Source organism: Salmo salar, chromosome 19 (genome assembly GCF_965601325.2).
Source record: "Salmo salar chromosome 19, fSalSal1, whole genome shotgun sequence".
NCBI classification, from domain to species: domain Eukaryota; kingdom Metazoa; phylum Chordata; class Actinopteri; order Salmoniformes; family Salmonidae; genus Salmo; species Salmo salar.
In genome coordinates this window covers 72,654,586-72,675,685 of record NC_138309.1, presented here as the reverse complement: position 1 = coordinate 72,675,685, position 21,100 = coordinate 72,654,586, and the positions used below count along the sequence as shown (strand labels likewise).

The following is a 21,100-nucleotide window of genomic DNA, read 5'->3' as shown; positions in this document are numbered from 1 at the left end:
GTCCTAGGAGTGTCATCTGATGGAGATTGTAAAAGGTTAGTGCATCATTTTAGCTGGTTTTATGGTTTTGGTGACCCTGTCTTTGAATTGACAAAACATTACACACAACTCTTGTAAATGTACTGTCCTAACATACTCTAAATTTATGCTTTCGCCGTAAAACCTTTTTGAAATCGTAAAACGTGGTTAGATTAAGGAGATGTTTATCTTTCAAAGGGTGTAAAATAGTTGTATGTTTGAAAAATTTGAATTTTGACATTTATTTGGATTCAAATTTGCCGCTCTTGAAATGCACCTGCTGTTGATGGAGTGCACCACAGGTGGGACGCTTGCGTCCCACCTAGCCCATAGAGGTTAAAGACAAGACTCTCCTTTATCTAACCACACTGTCCGATTTCAAAAAGGCTTTACAGCGAAAGCAAAACATTAGATTATGTCAGCAGAGTACCAAGCCAGAAATAATCAGACACCCATTTTTCAAGCTAGCATATAATGTCACAAAAACCCAGAAGACAGCTAAATGCAGCACTAACCTTTGATGATCTTCATCAGATGACACACCTAGGACATTATGTTATACAATACATGCATGTTTTGTTCAATCAAGTTCATATTTATATCAAAAAACAGCTTTTTACATTAGCATGTGACGTTCAGAACTAGCATACCCCCCGCAAACTTCCGGAGGAATTTGCTAACAATTTACTAAATTACTCACGATAAACGTTCACAAAAAGCATAACAATTATTTTAAGAATTATAGATACAGAACTCCTCTATGCACTCGATATGTCCGGTTTTAAAATAGCTTTTTGGTGAAAGCACATTTTGCAATATTCTAAGTACATAGCCCAGGCATCACGGGCTAGCTATTTAGACACCCGGCAGGTTTAGCCTTCACCAAAATCAGATTTACTATTATAAAAGTTTGATTACCTTTTGTTGTCTTCTTCAGAATGCACTCCCAGGACTGCTACTTCAATAACAAATGTTGGTTTGGTCCAAAATAATCCATCGTTATATCCAAATTGCGGCGTTTTGTTCGTGCGTTCCAGACACTATCTGAAAGGGTAAATAAGGGTCGTGCGCATGGCGCAATTCGTGACAAAAAAAATCTAAATATTCCATTACCGTACTTCGAAGCATGTCAACCGCTGTTTAAAATCAATTTTTATGCCATTTTTCTCGTAAAAAAGCGATAATATTCCGACCGGGAATGTCCATTTAGCTAAACAGAGGAAAGTAAACAAAGCTTTCGGTCGACGCGGGCACGAGCCTGAGTCTCACAGTACTGTAACCAGCCACTACCCAAACGCGCTACTTTTTTTCAGCCAGAGCCTGCAAAGCCACGATTCAGCTTTTTACCGCCTTCTGAGACCCTATGGCAGCCGTAGGAAGTGTCACGGGACAGCTAAGATCCTCACTCTTCAATAAACAGAGACAAGAAGAACGACACCTTGTCAGACAGGCCACTTCCTGAATGAAACCTTCTCAGATTTTGGCCTGCCATATGAGTTCTGTTATACTCACAGACACCATTCAAACAGTTTTAGAAACTTTAGGGTGTTTTCTATCCATATGTAATAAGTATATGCATATTCTAGTTACTGGGTAGGAGTGGTAACCAGATTAAATCGGGTACGTTTTTTATCCAGCCGTGAAAATACTGCCCCCTAGCCATAACAGGTTAAACCACTCTGTTTTTTCCTGCGCCTGACTTCCCTGCCACCTACTTACACGGACTATGACAGAATCACCGACCAATTTTTTGAAGTCAGCAGGAGAAGATATCCCGGACAGGGAGGTGGAGGAGTGCATCCAGAAGAATGCAGAGAGACTATCACATCTATGCGCTGCTATGGATTGCGCTGTTCAGCTGATGGACCGCTTAGAGAGACGGGAGATTCAGCCAGCGCCTCCACCAGCCCAACCGGGGTCGATCCAAAACGCCCCTTGTCAACCTGAACCGGGTGGTATCCGTCTAGCCATGCCTCGGGGTTACGACGGAAGTACTGCCAACTGCCGTGGTTTCCTGCTCCAATTAGAACTTTCTCTGGCCACGGTCCACCCAGTCCCATCAGACCGAGAGAAGATTTTCTCCCTCGTCTCGTGCCTCACCGGGAGAGCCCTAGAATGGGCCAGCGCTATGGTTGAAGGAGGAGATACGGCGTCGGACCGATATGAGGAGTTCATCCACCGTTTCCGGGCAGTCTTCGACCACCCACCCGAGGGCAGAGCGGCGGGTGAGCGCCTCTACCATCTGAGGCAGGAGACGAGGAGCGCCCAGGATTTCGCATTGGAGTTCAGGACCCTGGCAGCCGGTGCAGGATGGAATCACGGGGCCCTGATAGATCATTATCGCTGCAGTCTGCGGGAGGACGTCCGTCGGGAGCTGGCCTGTAGAGACACCACCCTAACCTTCGACCAGCTGGTGGATCTGTCCATCCGGTTGGACAACGGGCTGGCTGCTCGTGGACATCCAGATCAGGGTCTGGTGGTTTCATCCTCCTGCACCCCCTCTCCTATAACCATGAAGCCAGGAGAGAGGGTGCACAGGGAGACCGGAGGGAGTTCCCGCTCGCGTACCGTCAGTGACCGCAGAGGACACACTGCTGGTCGGTGCCGGGTAGGTTCTTCTGGGAATCGAGGTAACAGGCAGGGCGCTCTGGCGCCACCCCAGGTGCGTAGGCACCATTCTCATCCAGAGCCCTCTGTTGCTCATATATTTGTGTCTGTCACTTTTTCTGATTTTTCCCCTCATTCCCAGCATAAGGCACTAGTAGATTCAGGCGCGGCTGGGAACTTTATTGATCAAACATTGGCTTATAGTTTAGGGATCCCTATTGTACCGGTGAAAGTACCTTTTCCCATTCACACCTTAGATAGTCGACCATTAGGGTCAGGGTTGATTAGGGAGGCCACGGCTCCATTGACTATGGTGACGCAGGGGGGTCACAAGGACAAAATTAGTATTTTCCTTATCGACACTCCCGCGTGTCCGGTGGTGCTGGATCTTCCCTGGTTAACTAGTCATAACCCCACTTTTTCTTGGCCACAGAGGGCTCTTACAGGGTGGTCGCGAGAGTGCTCAGGTAGGTGTGTAGGGGTTTCCGTTGGTGCTACTACGGTGGAAAGTCCAGACCAGGTCTCCACCGTGCACATTCCCCCTGAATATGCCGATTTGGCTCTCGCCTTCTGTAAAAAGAAGGCGACTCAATTACCACCTCATCGACAGGGGGATTGTGCGATAAATCTCATGGCAGACGCTACACTTCCCAAGAGTCACGTGTATCCCCTGTCGCAAGCGGAGACGGTGGCTATGGAGACATGTTTCCGAATCCCTGCGTCAGGGATACATTAGGCCCTCCATCTCACCCGTCTCCTCGAGTTTCTTTTTTTGTGAAGAAGAAGGATGGGGGTCTGCGACCGTACATTGATTATCGAGGTCTTAATAAAATTACAGTGGGGTACAGTTACCCGCTACCTCTGATTCACCCCGGTGATTGAATTAATGCACGGCGTGCGCTTCTTCACAAAACTGGATCTCAGGAGTGCGTACAACCTGGTGCGTATCCGAGATGGAGACGAGTGGAAGACAGCATTTAGTACCACCTCAGGGCATTATGAGTACCTTGTCATGCCGTATGGGTTAAAAAATGCTCCATCAGTCTTCCAATCTTTTGTCGATGAGATTTTCAGGGACCTGCATGGGCAGGGTGTAGTGGTGTATATCGATGACATTCTGATTTACTCCGCTACACGTGCCGAGCATGTGTCCCTGGTGCGCAAAGTGCTTGGTCGCCTGTTGGAGCATGACCTGTATGTCAAGGCTGAGAAATGCTTGTTCTTTAAACAGTCTGTCTCTTTCTTAGGATATCGCCTATCTACGTCAGGAGTGGAGATGGAGAGTGACCGTATTACAGCCGTGCGTAATTGGCCGACTCCCACCACGGTAAAGGAGGTGTAGCGATTTTTAGGGTTTACCAATTTCTACCGGAGATTTATCCGGGGTTTTGGTCAGATAGCTGCTCCCATTACCTCACTGCTGAAGGGGGGTCCGGTGCGCTTGCAGTGGTCAGCTGGGGCGGACAGGGCATTTAGGAAACTGAGGCCCTGTTTACCTCGGTTCCTGTGTTGGCTCATCCAGATCCCTCTCTGCAATTCATAGTGGAGGTGGACGCATCTGAGGCTGGGATAGGAGCTGTGCTCTCTCAGCGTTCAGGTACGCCACCTAAGCTCCGCCCCTGTGCCTTCTTCTCTAAGAAGCTCAGCCCGGCGGAGCAAAACTATGATGTGGGGGACAGGGAGCTGTTGGCTATCGTCAAGGCTCTGAAGGTGTGGAGACACTGGCTTGAGGGGGCTAAACACCCTTTTCTCTTCTGGACTGACCACCGCAATCTGGAGTACATCCGGGAGGCGTGGAGACTGAATCCTCGCCAGGCAAGGTGGGCCATGTTTTTCACCCGTTTTGTGTTTACCCTCTCTTATAGACCAGGTTCCCAGAAAGTCAAGGCAGATGCACTGTCCCGGCTGTATGACACAGAGGAGCGGTCCATGGATCCCACTCCCATCATCCCAGCCTCTTGTTTGGTGGCACCGCTAGTCTGGGAGCTGGACGCGGACATTGAGTGGGCGTCACGTGCAGAGCCCATTCCCCCTCAGTGTCCAGCTGGGTGTCTGTACGTTCCGTCCACTGTCCGCGACCGATTGATCTACTGGGCTCACATGTCACCCTCGTCTGGTCATCCTGGGATTGGTCGGACAATGCGCTGTCTTAGTGGGAGATACTGGTGGCCCACCTTAGCTAAGTACGTGAGGGTTTATGCTTCCTCCTGCTCAGTGTGCGCCCAGTGCAAGGCTCCTAGACACCTACCCAGGGGTAAGTTACAACCCTTACCCGTTCCACAGCGGCCGTGGTCGCACTTGTCAGTGGATTTCATAACCGATCTTCCACCATCACAAGGTAACACCACGATCCTGGTCGTTGTGGATAGCTTTTCTAAGTCCTGTCGTCTCCTCCCTTTGCCCGGTCTCCCTACGGCCCTACAGACGGCGGAGGCTCTGTTTACACACGTCTTTTGGCACTACGGGGTGCCTGAGGATATAGTGTCTGATCGAGGGCCCCAGTTCACGTCAAGGGTTTGGAAGGCGTTCATGGAACGTCTGGGGGTCTCGGTTAGCCTTACCTCGGGTTTTCACCCCGAAAGTAACGGGCAGGTGGAGAGAGTTAATCAGGATGTGGGTAGGTTTCTGAGGTCTTATTGCCAGGATCAGCCGGGGGAGTGGGCGGAGTTTGTGCCCTGGGCAGAGATGGCTCAGAACTCGCTCCGCCACTCCTCCACTAACCTCACTCCGTTTCAATGTGTGTTAGGTTATCAGCCGGTTCTGTCCCCTTGGCATCAGAGCCAGACCGAGGCTCCTGCGGTGGACCACTGGTTCCGGCGCGCGGAGGAAACCTGGGACGCAGCTCACGTCCACCTTCAGCGCGCTGTACGACGTCAAAAAGCTGGTACAGACTGTCGCCGCAGTGAGGCCCCGGTGTTTGCACCAGGGGACAGGGTCTGGCTCTCGACCTGAAACCTGCCCCTCCGCCTGCCCTGCCGGAAGCTGAGTCTGTGGTTTGTGGGGCCGTTTAAAGTCCTGAGGAGATTGAACGAGGTATGTTATAGGTTAAAGCTTCCCCCCAATTACCGCATTAACCCCTCGTTCCATGTGTCTCTCCTCAGGCCGGTGGTGGCTGGCCCGCTCCAGGAGGCCGAGGTGCGGGAGGTTCCTCCGCCCCCACTGGACATTGAGGGGGCCCCGGCGTACTCCGTTCGATCCATCCTGGATTCGAGACGTCGGGTGAGGGGTCTTCAGTACCTCGTGGACTGGGAGGGGTACGGTCCAGAGGAGAGATGCTGGGTTCCGGTGGAGGACGTGTTAGATCCTTCCATGCTGAGCGAGTTCCATCGTCTCCATCCGGATCGCCCTGCGCCTCGTCCTCCGGGTCGTTCCCGAGGCCGGTGTCGATGCACTGCTGGAGCCGCGCGTAAGGGGGAGGGTACTATCACGACTTCTACTGAAGTTGATGCCCCTCCTTGTTCGGGTGGTGTTCGGCGAACGACGTCACCGGCCTTCTAGCCACCATTGATCAGTTTTTAATTTTCCATATCCCAGTAATTATATGTTGAGAATTTAACCCTCTGCTTCCCCTCATTTCTCTGTCGGTGATTGTTTGTTTGTTATGTACGTGTTGTTTCTGTATCGGTGTGCGACGGGTTATTGTTTTACCCGGATTCTTTTCTACGTTGGTTTTGGAAATAAATATTCCATTTTTAAACCACTCTGTTTTCTCCAGCGCCTGACTTCCCTGCCACCTACTTACACGGACTATGACAATTATTATTATTATGAATAATTTATAATTATATAAAAGCCTGTTGGATATTCTCACAGATATATTATTAACCCTGTTATTAGCAAGACAATATATACTGCTCAAAAAATAAAGGGAACACTTAAACAACACATCCTAGATCTGAATGAAAGAAATAATCTTATTAAATACTTTTTTCTTTACATAGTTGAATGTGCTGACAACAAAATCACACAAAAATAATCAATGGAAATCCAATTTATCAACCCATGGAGGTCTGGATTTGGAGTCACACTCAAAATTAAAGTGGAAAACCACACTACAGGCTGATCCAACTTTGATGTAATGTCCTTAAAACAAGTCAAAATGAGGCTCAGTAGTGTGTGTGGCCTCCACGTGCCTGTATGACCTCCCTACAACGCCTGGGCATGCTCCTAATGAGGTGGCGGATGGTCTCCTGAGGGATCTCCTCCCAGACCTGGACTAAAGCATCCGCCAACTCCTGGACAGTCTGTGGTGCAACGTGGCGTTGGTGGATGGAGCGAGACATGTTGTCCCAGATGTGCTCAATTGGATTCAGGTCTGGGGAACGGGCGGGCCAGTCCATATCATCAACGCCTTCCTCTTGCAGGAACTGCTGACACACTCCAGCCACATGAGGTCTAGCATTGTCTTGCATTAGGAGGAACCCAGGGCACACCGCACCAGCATATGGTCTCACAAGGGGTCTGAGGATCTCATCTCGGTACCTAATGGCAGTCAGGCTACCTCTGGCGAGCACATGGAGGGCTGTGCGGTCCCCCAAAGAAATGCCACCCCACACCATGACTGACCCACCGCCAAACCGGTCATGCTGGAGGATGTTGCAGGCAGCAGAACATTCTCCAGGGTGTCTCCAGACTCTGTCACGTCTGTCACGTGCTCCGTGTGAACCTGCTTTCATCTGTGAAGAGCACAGGGCGCCAGTGGCGAATTTGCCAATCTTGGTGTTCTCTGGCAAATGCCAAACGTCCTGCACGGTGTTGCACAACCCCCAGCTGTGGACGTCGGGCCCTCATACCACCCTCATGGAGTCTGTTTCTGACTGTTTGAGCAGACACATGCACATTTGTGGCCTGCTGGAGGTCATTTTGCAGGGCTCTGGCAGTGCTCCTCCTGCTCCTCCTTGCACAAAGGCGGAGGTAGCGGTCCTGCTGCTGGGTTGTTGCCCTCCTACGACCTCCTCCACATCTCCTGATGTACTGGCCTGTCTCCTGGTAGCGCCTCCATGCTCTGGACACTACGCTGACAGACACAGCAAACCTTCTTGCCACAGCTCGCATTGATGTGCCATCCTGGATGAGCTGCACTACCTGAGCCACTTGTGTGGGTTGTAGACTCCGTCTCATGCTACCACTAGAGTGAAAGCACCGCCAGCATTCAAAAGTGACCAAAACATCAGCCAGGAAGCATAGGAACTGAGAAGTGGTCTGTGGTCCCCACCTGCAGAACCACTCCTTTATTGGGGGTGTCTTGCTAATTGCCTATAATTTCCACCTGTTGTCTATTCCATTTGCACAACAGCATGTGAAATTTATTGTCAATCAGTGTTGCTTCCTAAGTGGACAGTTTGATTTCACAGAAGTGTGATTGACTTGGAGTTACATTGTGTTGTTTAAGTGTTCCCTTTATTTTTTTGAGCAGTGTATGTTGGTCAGATTGGTCATGGCTTCCGAGTGGCACACAAAGGGACTGCCTTGCTGATCTCCAGCAATATCCACTGAAAGCGCATGAGGGCAGGGGGCACGGGATGGACCGCAGAGCCGCGCACAGAAGACAGACCTAGCCAATGGGGAAGGGAGGAGGAGGAAGGGAAGGGGGTGGACCCCCACCCCACCACACTGGCAACACTTTAAGGGGCATTGCACTAATAATGGCGCTGACTCAAAGTCAAGTCATATTTTTCGATATACTGTAGGCCTACCAGGTGAAATGAGTCTCACTATTGTGGTGTAGGTAATATTTATTTAAAGAGCATATTGAAATTAGAAGCAATATGATTTGAAGCAATAGCCTACAACTATTTTAGCACCGTTTTGCACTGCTTTGAGGCAAGAATGGGGACTCGTCTTGATAAATCAATGAGATGTTTATTTTCACTGATTCTCCGTTTGGGTATAGGTTAGACTAGAATTAGAAAATTAGGGTGTAGAAATGTTATGCTCTTAGTGTAACATTTATTTAACCTGTCTGGGCTAGGGGGCAGTATTTTCACGGCCGGATGAAAAACGTTCCCAATTTAAACAGGCTACTACTCTGGCCCAGAAACTAGAATATGCATATTATTAGTAGATTTGGATAGAAAACACTCTGAAGTTTCTAAAACTGTTTGAATGGTGTCTGTGAGTATAACAGAACTCATATGGCAGGCAAAAACCTGAGAAAAATCCAAGCAGGAAGTGAAAAGTCTGAGAATTGTAATTCTTCTTTTGATTCTCTATTGAAGCTCCAGTGTCTGTGGGGTGACGTTGCACTTCCTAAGGCATCCATTGGCTGTCTAAAGCCTTCAGAAAGTGGCTTGAGCATTTTCCTGTCACTGGGCAGATAATAGGAGCTCAGTTATTGAGTGGTCTGCCTGGCAACAAAGGGATTGGATATGCTCGGTCCCACGAGCGCGCCCCTCCTTCTTTTTCTTCTTGAATGAATATGCTATTGTCCGGTTGGAATATTATCGCAATTTTACGTTATAAAAACCATAACGATTGATTTTAAACAGCGTTTGACATGCTTCTAAGTACGGTAATGGAACATTTTGACTTTTTGTCTCTCGTTCCGTGCTCGCGCGTTATGCCTTTGGATAAGTGATCTGTACGCACGAACAAAACGGAGGTATTTGGACATAAATATGGATTATTTGGAACAAAAACAACATTTCTTGTGGAAGTAGCAGTCCTGGGAGCGCATTCTGACGAAGATCAGCAAAGGTAATACAATATTTCTAATACTAATTCTGAGTTTAGGTTGCCCCGAATTTGGCGGGTGTCTGAATAGCTCACCATGATGGCTGAGCTATGTACTCAGAATATTGAAAAATGTGCTTTCTCCGTAAAGCTATTTTAAAATCTGACACAGCGGTTGCATAAAGGAGTAGTCTATCTATAATTCTTAAAATAATTGTTATGTATTTTGTCAACGTTTATGATGAGTATTTTTGTAAATTGATGTGCACATTCACCGGACGATTTGGTGGGAATACATTTTCTGAATATCAAGCGCCAATGTAAAATGCTGTTTTTGGATATAAATATGAACTTTATCGAACAAAACATACATGTATTGTGTAACATAATGTCCTAGGAGTGTCATCTGATGAAGATCGTCAAAGGTTAGTGGTTCATTTAGCTGTGTTTTGGGTTTTATTGACACATGTCCTTGCTTGGAAAATGGCTGTGTGATTATTTTTGTCTATGTACTCTCCTAACATAATCTAATGTTTTGCTTTTGCTGTAAAGCCTTTTTTAAATCGGACAATGTGGTTACATCAAGGAGAAGTGTATCTTTAAAATTTTGTCAAATAGTTGTATGTTTGAGAAAGTTGAATTATGACGTTTTGTTGTTTTTGAATTTTCCACCCTGATATTTCACTGGCTGTGTCCCGCAAGTGGGACGCTACCGTCCCACCTAGCCCATGGAAGTTAACTAGGCAAGTCAGTTAAGAACAAATCCATATTTACAAGGACAGCCTACTCCTTCCTCCCTGTCGGGGAATTGAACCCCAGTCTCCCGCGTGCCTGCAGGACACTGGATTCTTTAGCTAAATAGCCCAGTACTGTACTCACGAGCGTCACATTGTACAATGCCATATTTTCCGTTCCATCCCAACGGAAAACAAGAGGGTTTTTTGTTTTCCTTGGAATAGAAACACCGTAATATTAATCAAATGAATCCCAAACTCTGAAAGTAATTGGAAAGGTAGATACAAATTCTGGAGATTTTGTACATTTTGAAATTAGGTTGAGTATGAACGTGAAGTATCAGGTTCTGACAGTGGGGAGCTGCTCGCAACCTATTGGTCATTGAGAACCCTTAATCTGAGGACCGCTTTCCCACCGACAAAGTCCCTCTGAAGATGCTAGTGGTGACGGAGGCAGACAAACAGTGGGTGAAGTACGGAGGGTCTGCGGTAGTTGCAAGGCCGCCAGCCATTTCACCCCTCCTGGCCCTGCTGTTGGCTTTGATGAGTCCCTGTCTGGAGTGAGCCCCTTGCCATCTCTCTCTGAGGCTTAGTGCTTCAAGCTGTTTCTGACAGAGGAGCTGGTGGGAGACATAGTGGATGAGTGGATAGTGGATTTCACTGCTATGCGGACGACACACAGCTGTACATTTCAATGAAACATGGTGAAGCCCCAAAATTGCCCTCGCTAGAAGCCTGTGTTTCAGACATAAAGAAGTGGATGGCTGCAAACTTTCTACTTTTAAACTCGGACAAAACAGAGATGCTTGTTCTAGGTCCCAAGAAACAAAGAGATCTTCTGTTGAATCTGACAATTAATCTGGATGGTTGTACAGTCGTCTCAAATAAAACTGTGAAGGACCTCGGCATTACTCTGGACCCTGATCTCTCTTTTGAAGAACATATCAAGACTGTTTCAAGGACAGCTTTCTTCCATCTACGTAATATTGCAAAAATCAGAAACTTTCTTTCAAAAAATGATGCAGAAAAATGTATCCATGCTTTTGTTACTTCTAGGCTGGACTACTGCAATGCTCTACTTTCCGGCTACCCGGATAAAGCACTAAACAAACTTCAGTTAGTGCTAAATACGGCTGCTAGAATCCTGACTAGAACCAAAAAATTTGATCATATTACTCCAGTGCTAGCCTCCCTACACTGGCTTCCTGTTAAGGCAAGGGCTGATTTCAAGGTTTTACTGCTAACCTACAAAGCATTACATGGGCTTGCTCCTACCTATCTTTCCAATTTGGTCCTGCCGTACATACCTACACGTACGCTACGGTCACAAGACGCAGGCCTCCTAATTGTCCCTAGAATTTCTAAGCAAACGGCTGGAGGTAGGGCTTTCTCCTATAGAGCTCCATTTTTATGGAATGGTCTGCCTACCAATGTGAGAGACGCAGACTCAGTCTCTACCTTTAAGTCTTTACTGAAGACTCATCTCTTCAGTAGGTCCTATGATTAAGTATAGTCTGGCCCAGGAGTGTGAAGGTGAACGGAAAGGCTGGAGCAACGAACCGCCCTTGCTGTCTCTGCCTTGCCGGTTCCCCTCTTTCCACTGGGATTCTCTGCCTCTAACCCTATTACAGGGGCTGAGTCACTGGCTTACTGGTGTTCTTCCATGCCGTTCATGGGAGGGGTGCGTCACTTGAGTGGGTTGAGTCACTGACGTGGTCTTCCTGTCTGGGTTGGCGCCCCCCCCCCCCTTGGGTTGTGCCATGGCGGAGATCGTTGTGGGCTATACTTGGCCTTGTCTTAGGACGGTAAGTTGGTGGTTGGAGACATCCCTCTAGTGGTGTGGGGGCTGTGCTTTGGCAAAGTGGGTGGGGTTATATCCTGCCTGTTTGGCCCTGTCCGGGGGTATCATCGGATGGGGCCACAGTGTCTTCTGATCCCTCCTTTCTCAGCCTCCAGTATTTATGCTGCAGTAGTTTATGTGTCGGGGGGCTAGGGTCAGTCTGTTACATCTGGGGTATTTCTCTTGTCCGGTGTCCTGTGTGAATTTAAATATGCTCTCTCTAATTCTCTCTTTCTCTCTTTCTGTCTTTCTCTCGGAGGACCTGAGCCCTAGGACCATGCCTCAGGACTACCTGGCATGATGACTCCTTGCTGTCCCCAGTCCACCTGGCCGTGCTGCTGCTCCAGTTTCAACTGTTCTGCCTGCGGCTATGGAACCCTGACCTGTTCACCGGACGTGCTTGTTGCACCCTCGACAACTACTATGATTATTATTATTATTTGACCATGCTGGTCATTTATGAACATTTTAACATCTTGACCATGTTCTGTTATAATATCCACCCTGCACAGCCAGAAGAGGACTGGCCACCCCTCATAGCCTGGTTCCTCTCTAGGTTTCTTCCTAGGTTTTTGGCCTTTCTAGGGAGTTTTTCCTAGCCACCGTGCTTCTTTCACATGCATTGCTTGCTGTTTGGGGTTTTAGGCTGGGTTTCTGTACAGCACTTTGAGATATCAGCTGATGTACGAAGGGCTATATAAATAAATTTGATTTGATTTGATGAGAGCAATTGCTATGCCTTGGAACTACAGGAGAAGAGAGAATCAGGGGAAACTCGCTAAATGTGTGACAACCACAATTAGTTAAACGTATACCTTCCTGGTGAACTCCCCAAGGGAATACTGGCGCACGGATCCTATGTTTGCAACTCCCTTCTTTGCCACTCTCTTTCCCCAAGACTGCTTCCTAGTTCTGCTACGATGCCTGCATTTCATCAACAATGCTGCTGCCAACCTAAATGACCCCTTACACAAAATTAATACATGTTCTTACCAGCTTTACATTAACATTTGGTAGGGTCTTTGTGCCATACAAGGACCTATGCAGTGACACGACCCTGATGTTATGGAAGGGTAGGCTGGCATTCCGTAAATATATTTCCTACAAAGGCACAACTTTGGGGTCAAGTTCTTTATTATATGCGACATGAAGACAGGATTTGTCCAGGACATTAAGACTACACAGGGTCCAACACTGACATCCTACATTATGAGGGGCTTGGGGTGTCTGGGTCCGGGTCCGGGGTGATAACCATGCTGGCTCCTCATCTCGAGAAGGGCCACACTTGGTATGTAGACAGTTGGTACAGCAGTTCCACACTCTTTCAGCATCTGCTCTCCAACAGCACAGGGGCCTGTGGCACAATCCGGTTGAACAGGAAGAGGATGCCGGCATTCGGAAGCAGGAAGATGCAGAGGGGGGAGGTGGAGTTCAAGGAGAACGGTCAACAGCTGGCACTAAAGTGGCATGACAAACGAAACGTCCACGACCTTCCCTGTAGCTCAGTTAGTAGAGCATGGTGTTTGCAACACATGGTGTTTGCAACGCCAGGGTGTGGGTTCGATTCCCACGGGGGGCCAGTACGGGAAAAAAAAAAAAAATATGAAATGTAAGTCGCTCTGGATAAGAGCGTCTGCTAAATGACTAAAATGTAAAAAAAAAAAATGTACAAATGTCCTCTCCACTGTCCATAGCAATCATGTTGGCCACTGGGAAGTTGGACCACCTGATGGGAGAGAGAAAGATCAAACCAGACTGTGTGCTTGACTATAACCTATAAATGGGGGCCGTGGATAAGGCGGACATGATAAACACCTTTGTGGAATGTGCTCTGAAAACAAGTGGTACAAGAATATATTTTTCCATCTAATCGACACTGCTGTCCTCAATGACCACATAGTTCACCACCAGCTAACAAGTGAGATGATTACGGAACTATGTTTTTGGAATTTGACATACAATTCACATACAAATCACATACAGTTCCAAAATGCAATTAAATTGACAATATCTCATCCACCCTCATCATCCTCACCACTCACTCTTCCTCCCCACTCCTTGATTACCTACCAATAGCACAGAGAGAACCTCATGAGAAAGCTGCTGGAGGAGCATCACACCCTTCGGCGTTCATCAACTTGGAGCCATCCTGCTGCAGACAATCCCCTACACCTCAATGCACGGCATGCAGTTTTTATTGTTCAATCACTGAATATTGAAATATGGGTTATGCATATTAATGAGTTGTCAGTCTTTTCTTGCTCTTTTTTTCCCTCTAGTAAAACTCAAACTTTTTCCCTCTAGTAAAACTTTTTATTTTTGCCAATACTTCAATAAAATAGACAACCATTACATACAGGCCTAAGTTTTTTCTTGTTGTTTTTTCTTCCAGTAAAACTTTGTGCTGTTCAAAGAATATGTTGCCAGCATACAAAAGCTGGCCTCATTCTTTGGCAAAAAAGAAGTCCAGTTCGAGTTATGATGTTGGCAAATAATATTCAATACAGTTTGTGTGTGTGGTTTCTGAAAGTACAGAATAAAGAGGAATTATTAGTAATTACAATACAATATCAGGATATAGCAATAAAACAATATTTCAATGAAGTAACTTAATAACACTGCTTTAAAAATAATAATTTGCATTCACAAATCATAATTATGAATGATATAAGACACAGTAAGAAACAGTAACTGAAGAGCTCCAAAAGGGGGCAGGGCAGTGCAGAGCAGGGCTATGCTAAACAAGCCAAATTAATACACAGGCAATGGTCATGATGAAGCCAGGGCTTCAAAGGATACAACAGAAGCTAATACAAGAATGTTGCTAGCTACATAAGCACAATTGAGTATAAAACCATAAAGGTTATGGAATTAGTACTTTGCGTGTCCACAGTTATAAAGGAATACACACAGTATACTTTATGTTCCATACATAACTACATAAGGTGTGCTACAGTAGAAACAACATAACACGATTTACAGAAACTATTATGCTAACGTAATAAGGCACGCCACTTACTTTGATAGGACCACACAAATGTCCAAAATAGTTATTAGTAATGAAAACAGCAATGAAGGCAATGGGGGAGCCAGCCGGAAAATGCGCCAGAGGTAAAACATTCAGGAAGATTCTGACTGGAGATGCGTAAATGCTTGCATACTTGACCTGGGGAAACACTGGGGGAGTGCTTGGGCTCTCATCAAAGAGAGAACTTTGTCCGGCTCATCTAGCTAATATTCATCTTACATTAGCATAGCGTGCCTGAGATGTAAATTGTCTGGCACAGTGCAATGGGCTACTTGACAAGTTGAAACATAGATAATTAGCAGGAAGCTAATTGGTTTGAGGGCAGCATGGGTTAACTGTCCTGTTGAGTGACAATCAAATGTTGGAACAGTGAGCGCATTCTGACATCACGTTCATAAAAAAAACTCACGCTGGTGGGACCGCTAGAGATATTTGGAACTCACATGTGAAAATATTAAGGGAATGCCCTGTGCAACTTAACTTAAACATTGTATGAATGTCATCACAACTGAGCATATTTTGTGCTTTGGGAACCTATATCTTGTAATGTACCCACACTTCTCCCACAACCTAATGAAATGTTCTGGGAACCTTTAAATAACTTAGAAAGGCTGTTCTGTCAACATTCTTGCAACATCAAAGGAATGTTTTGTGCACCCTGATACAAACATTGTCTGAATGTCAGCACAACTGGACAGTTTTAGTGATTTGGGAACATATATCTTGTCATATCCACACAAGGTTCCCACAACCTAAATAAATGTTTTAGGAACTTTTAAAGAACATAACAAATGTGCTCTGGGAATGTTCTTGTAACATAAGGGGAATGTTTTTGCACCCTTATACAAACATTGCATAATCATCCGTACAATTTGACAGATTATTTTGTGATGTCCCCACAGTGTTTCCACCAGACTGTTCCAACAACCTAAAGAAACATTCTGGGAACCTTTAAAGAACAGACAAAATGTGTTCTGGGAACGTTCTTGTAACATGGCGAAAGTTTTATACAAACATTGTGTAATCATCAGCACGGCTGGACAGTTTTTGTGTTAGAACATTTGCCACAACCTAATGAATGTTCTGGGAACTTTCACAGAACCAATTGTGGTTTGCTGGGTGTACTCATAGAAATGCATGAACATACATAGATAGCAGTGGTGCCTCCTCAATGGAGGAAGGGGAGGAGGCTCCACTATCCTGAATAAACAGTATTCACAGGTCATCAGATAATTGATTAAAACACACTATTTTGCAATGAAGGTCTACAGTAGCCTCAAAGCACTCTGTACGGTAGCACGATGGTGTAACCGGAGGACAGCTATCTGTCGTCCTCCTCTGGGTATATTGACTTCAAGTACAAAACCTAGGAGGCTCATGGTTCTCACCCCCTACATGGACTTACACAGTAACTATGACAACTTCCAGAGGATGTCCTCCAACCTATCAGAGCTCTTGCAGCATGAACTGACATGTTGTCCACCCAATCAAAGGATCAGATAATAAATATAGTACTTAAAGCATAAGCTACAGCTAGCTAGCACTGGAGTGCATAAAATGTGGTGGGTAGTTGACTCAAAGAGAGAGAAAGACAATAGTTGAACAGTTTTAAACTAATTCATTTCTTCAAAAATGAAGGAGAAGCAAGAGAGAGAGTCATTTTTTCACTCGAAGTTTCACTTACTTAGATAGCAAATGCAGCTAGCTAGTTTTAGCCTACTCAAACACACTGCTCAAACAGAGGGATGCTATGTTAGCTAGCTGGCTATGACTATCCAACACAAGCTTTTGGTTTTACTAATTTATTGCCACTAGGGCCCGCCGGTGTAACTGCTAAACTACTTACTGACTCTATCGTTACTGCCTGATTGTAGCGGGTTTACTAACGCATTAGGTCTGTTAGCTATGTTGACTATGATGATACAAATAGCTAGTATGGTGACAACGATGTAGGCTGTGTTTAGCGGTTATAATATGGTTTTGCTTGGAAAGGTTTTTTCACCTGGTCTCATACAGCTGATGTGTTGTGCATTGAAGTCCACAAGCGAAGGGAAAAGGTAAGAGGAGGAGAGTGCATAGATGCGAGAAGGAATACAATATGGCTGCTATGAAAGTGAACTGTCTTTCCACTTGATCAGGGGTGTATTCATTCCGCCGATTCTGTTGAAAGACATTTTTTAAATGGAAGCAAATGGAACGAAATGGGGATAAATATACCTGAATATGTCTAATAAAAATTATTGTTTGCAACTGTTGGACTTATGATTGCACCCTAGATCAGCTAGATGCAGGCAAGTGTGAAGGAGGTATTAAATGTGTCACTGTCTGTCCATGTGTCACTGTCTGTCACCTCAAAATCTTCTCTCAACCTGTGTGCACCAGGTTGTAAACTTTCATTCATAGGCTAGGTTGTAGGGAAAATGTGAGTATCATGTAGTAGCCTAAACCTATCAATGTTAAAATGAACTGGGTCAATGGAATATGAATGACAGTCATTCAATATGCTGTAATAGAAATAAGGCCATGCCCATAATAAAAGTGTCCTCCTTCATCTTAAATGGCACCGACCGCCACTTTTTAATAGCTGTACTCACGTGAGTAGGAGCAGGGCTGTTCCACAGGTCAGTGATCTCACTGAGGTTTTCCGGCAGGTCATCTTCATGCTCTGCCTGGGCAGCTAGCTCCAGGTTCCGACAGAACGGGTCTAGCCACACAGGGTTGGCCCTGAGAGTCAACAACAGTCTTAGCTATAACCTTACCCAGCTAACACTTCATCAGTCTTATTAAATATTGTATACACAACTGTCAGATATTTAAGATCAGCACTGCATGTAGCTGTGAACCTGTAAAAGGAATATGCCCACACATACATCATATCAATGACATGAGTCAAGTGCAATAAAGTACTGTAGGTTTTAAAATGCATAAACACTGTAATCTATTGTCTCACCCCTCAAATGAGTATTTATTGGTGTTGGGCAAATCCAGGATGTCCATGAGACCTTGCTTCCCTGGAAGACAGAAGACAAACGGGTGAATTACAATCACTCGCACACACGTACACACACACACAGCTAGTCAAACTAGTCCATAGTTTGCCACATCCTGCTGTTAGGCTTGCAGGGACTTTCCCCTCGGTGCTGTCTCTCACCTGTGGATCCTGCTACAATGGCTTTCAGCTTCCTCTTGTGTCTGTAGCACAGAAAAACACACAGACAGGTGGTGAGACGTTCAACATGTTGACATAGCCATGTCAAAGTATCTATCATAGCCAGTTTGAAGTAACACCATTACAAATTCCATTGAAATGAAAAACATGTTTTATAGACTATTGAGATTAACTGAAAGAGCAATCTATACTTTGATACACAAGAACATATTGTAAAATGAAGTGGTTAAGTATGAGTAAGCTTATTGGATTGTATAAGTTAAAGTGGATCAGTATGCTATGTTTGACAATGAGGGTGAAAGGGTGACAGAGGGTGATAAGCGAAAAGACTACCAGACTGCTAAATAGTCAATTAATGCTACCCAAACTATCTGCACTGACTCTATCTTGCACTGACCCTATGTACACTCACTAGACTATACAAACCATATACATTGACATTCACGCACACTACATACGCCCACACGCACATTACACACACACGCAGACCAAAACAACACAAACACACATACATACTGTACATATTACACACACACACTTTTACACTCATCATTTGCTGCAGCTACTTTGTTATATATTTTACTCGTATTATCTATCCTGATGACTAGACACTTAACCCTGCCGTCATGGACATACAGTATCGACATCAAATACTTCATACCTCTGCACATTGATTTGTACTGGTACTCCCTGTATATACAGTTGAAGTTGGAAGTTTACATACACCTTAGCCAAATACATTTAAACTCAGTTTTTCACAATTCCTGACATTTAATCCTAGTAAAAATTCCCTGTCTTAGGTCAGTTACAATCACCACTTTCTTTTAAGAATGTGAAATGTCAGAATAATAGTAGAGAGAATGATTTATTTCATCTTTTATTTCTTTCATCACATTCCCAGTGGGTCAGAAGTTTACATACACTCAATTAGTATTTGGTAACATTGCCTTTAAATTGTTTAACTTGGGTCAAACATTTCGGGTAGCCTTCCACAAGCTTCCCACAATAAGTTGGTTCAATTTTGGCCCATTCCTCCTGACCGAGCTGGTGTAACTGAGTCAGGTTTGTAAGGCCTCCTTGCTCGCACACACTTTTTCAGTTCTGCCCACAAATTGTCTATGGGATTGAGGTCAGGGCTTTGTGATGGTCACAGTTTGCGGGGGGTATGCTAGTTCTGAACGTCACATGCTAATGTAAAAAGCTGGTTTTTGATATAAATATGAACTTGATTGAACAAATTGAAGTTTTTGTATTTTTGAGGAATTTGTAATTCGCGCCACGCCCATCATTGGCTATTGGAGCAGGTGTAAGAGGTTTTGCACTAACTTTGGAAGTATGCTTGGGGTCATTGTCCATTTGGAAGACCCATTTGCGATCAAGCTTTAACTTCCTGACTGATGTCTTGAGATGTTGCTTCAATACACAGTGAGGGAAAAAAGTATTTGATCCCCTGCTGATTTTGTACGTTTGCCCACTGACAAAGAAATGATCAGTCTATAATTTTAATGGTAGGTTTATTTGAACAGTGAGAGACAGAATAACAACAAAGAAATCCCGAAAAACGCATGTCAAAAATGTTATAAATTGATTTGCATTTTAATGAGGGAAATAAGTATTTGACCTCTCTGCAAAACATGACTTAGAACTTGGTGGCAAAACCCTTGTTGGCAATCACAGAGGTCAGATGTTTCTTGTAGTTGGCCACCAGGTTTGCACACATCTCAGGAGGGATTTTGTCCCACTCCTCTTTGCAGATCTTCTCCAAGTCATTAAGGTTTCGAGGCTGACGTTTTTGCAACTCGAACCTTCAGCTCCCTCCACAGATTTTCTATGGGATTAAGGTCTAGAGACTGGCTAGGCCACTCCAGGACCTTAACTTGTTATGGATAGGGGGCAGTATTTTCACGGCCGGATAAAAAACGTACCCGATTTAATCTGGTTATTACTCCTGCCCAGAAACTAGAATATGCATATAATTAGTAGCTTTGGATAGACAACACTCCAAAGTTTCTAAAACTGTTTGAATGGTGTCTGTGAGTATAACAGAACTCAAATGGCAGGCCAAAACCTGAGAAGATTCTGTACAGGAAGTACCCTGTCTGACCATTTCTTGGCCTTCTTTGTCATCTCTATCCAAAACAGAGGATCTCTGCTGTAACGTGACACTTTCTAAGGCTCCCATAGGCTCTCAGAAGGCACCAGAACGTTGAATGATGACTCTGCAGTCTCTGGCTGAAAAACAGTAGCGCATTTGGATAGTGGTCGATCTGAGAACAATGAGACGCGTGTGCACGTGAAGAGGCCATTTTACATTTTCAGTCTTTCAACGAAAACAACCACTCCGGTCGGAATATTATCGCTATTTTACGAGAAAAATTGCCTAAAAATTGATTTTAAACAGCGTTTGACATGCTTCGAAGTACGGTAATGAAATATTTTGAATTTTTTGTCACGAAACGCGCCGGCGCATCACCCTTCGTTACCCTTCGGATAGTGTCTTGAACGCACGAACAAAACGTCGCTATTTGGATATAACTATGGATTATTTGGAACCAAACCAACATTTGTTGTTGAAGTAGAAGTCCTGGGAGTGCATTCTGATGAAGAACAGCAAAGGTAATCCAATTTTTCTTATAGTAAATCTGAGTTTGGTGAGTACCAAACTTGGTGGGTGTCAAAATGGCTAGCCTGTGATGGTACGGCTATCTACTCAGAATATTGCAAAATGTGCTTTCGCCGAAAAGCTATTTTAAAATCTGACACCGCAATTGCATAAAGGAGTTCTGTATCTATAATTCTTAAAATAATTGTTATCATTTTTTGTGAACGTTTATCGTGAGTAATTTAGTAAATTCACCGGAAGTGTTCGGTGGGAATGCTAGTTCTGAACGTCACATGCTAATGTAAAAAGCTGGTTTTTGATATAAATAAGAACTTGATTGAACAAAACATGCATGTATTGTATAACATAATGTCCTAGGAGTGTCATCTGATGAAGATCATCAAAGGTTAGTGCTGCATTTAGCTGTGGT

At 45.0% G+C, this 21,100-nt stretch overlaps 1 protein-coding gene across 1 annotated transcript in view; it reads right to left on the bottom strand.

Annotated features, from left to right (window-relative positions):
- Positions 1–21,100, bottom strand: part of LOC106579432 (cadherin-23) — a 692,150-nt gene that overhangs the window by 17,253 nt on the left and 653,797 nt on the right. Inside the window, exons 63-65 of the mRNA XM_082965932.1 lie at positions 18,051–18,091; positions 17,850–17,910; positions 17,494–17,623 (exon numbers count right to left, since the gene is read on the bottom strand). Coding sequence (XP_082822058.1) covers positions 17,494–17,623; positions 17,850–17,910; positions 18,051–18,091 — 232 coding nt within the window. The remainder of the gene's footprint in view (positions 1–17,493; positions 17,624–17,849; positions 17,911–18,050; positions 18,092–21,100) is intronic.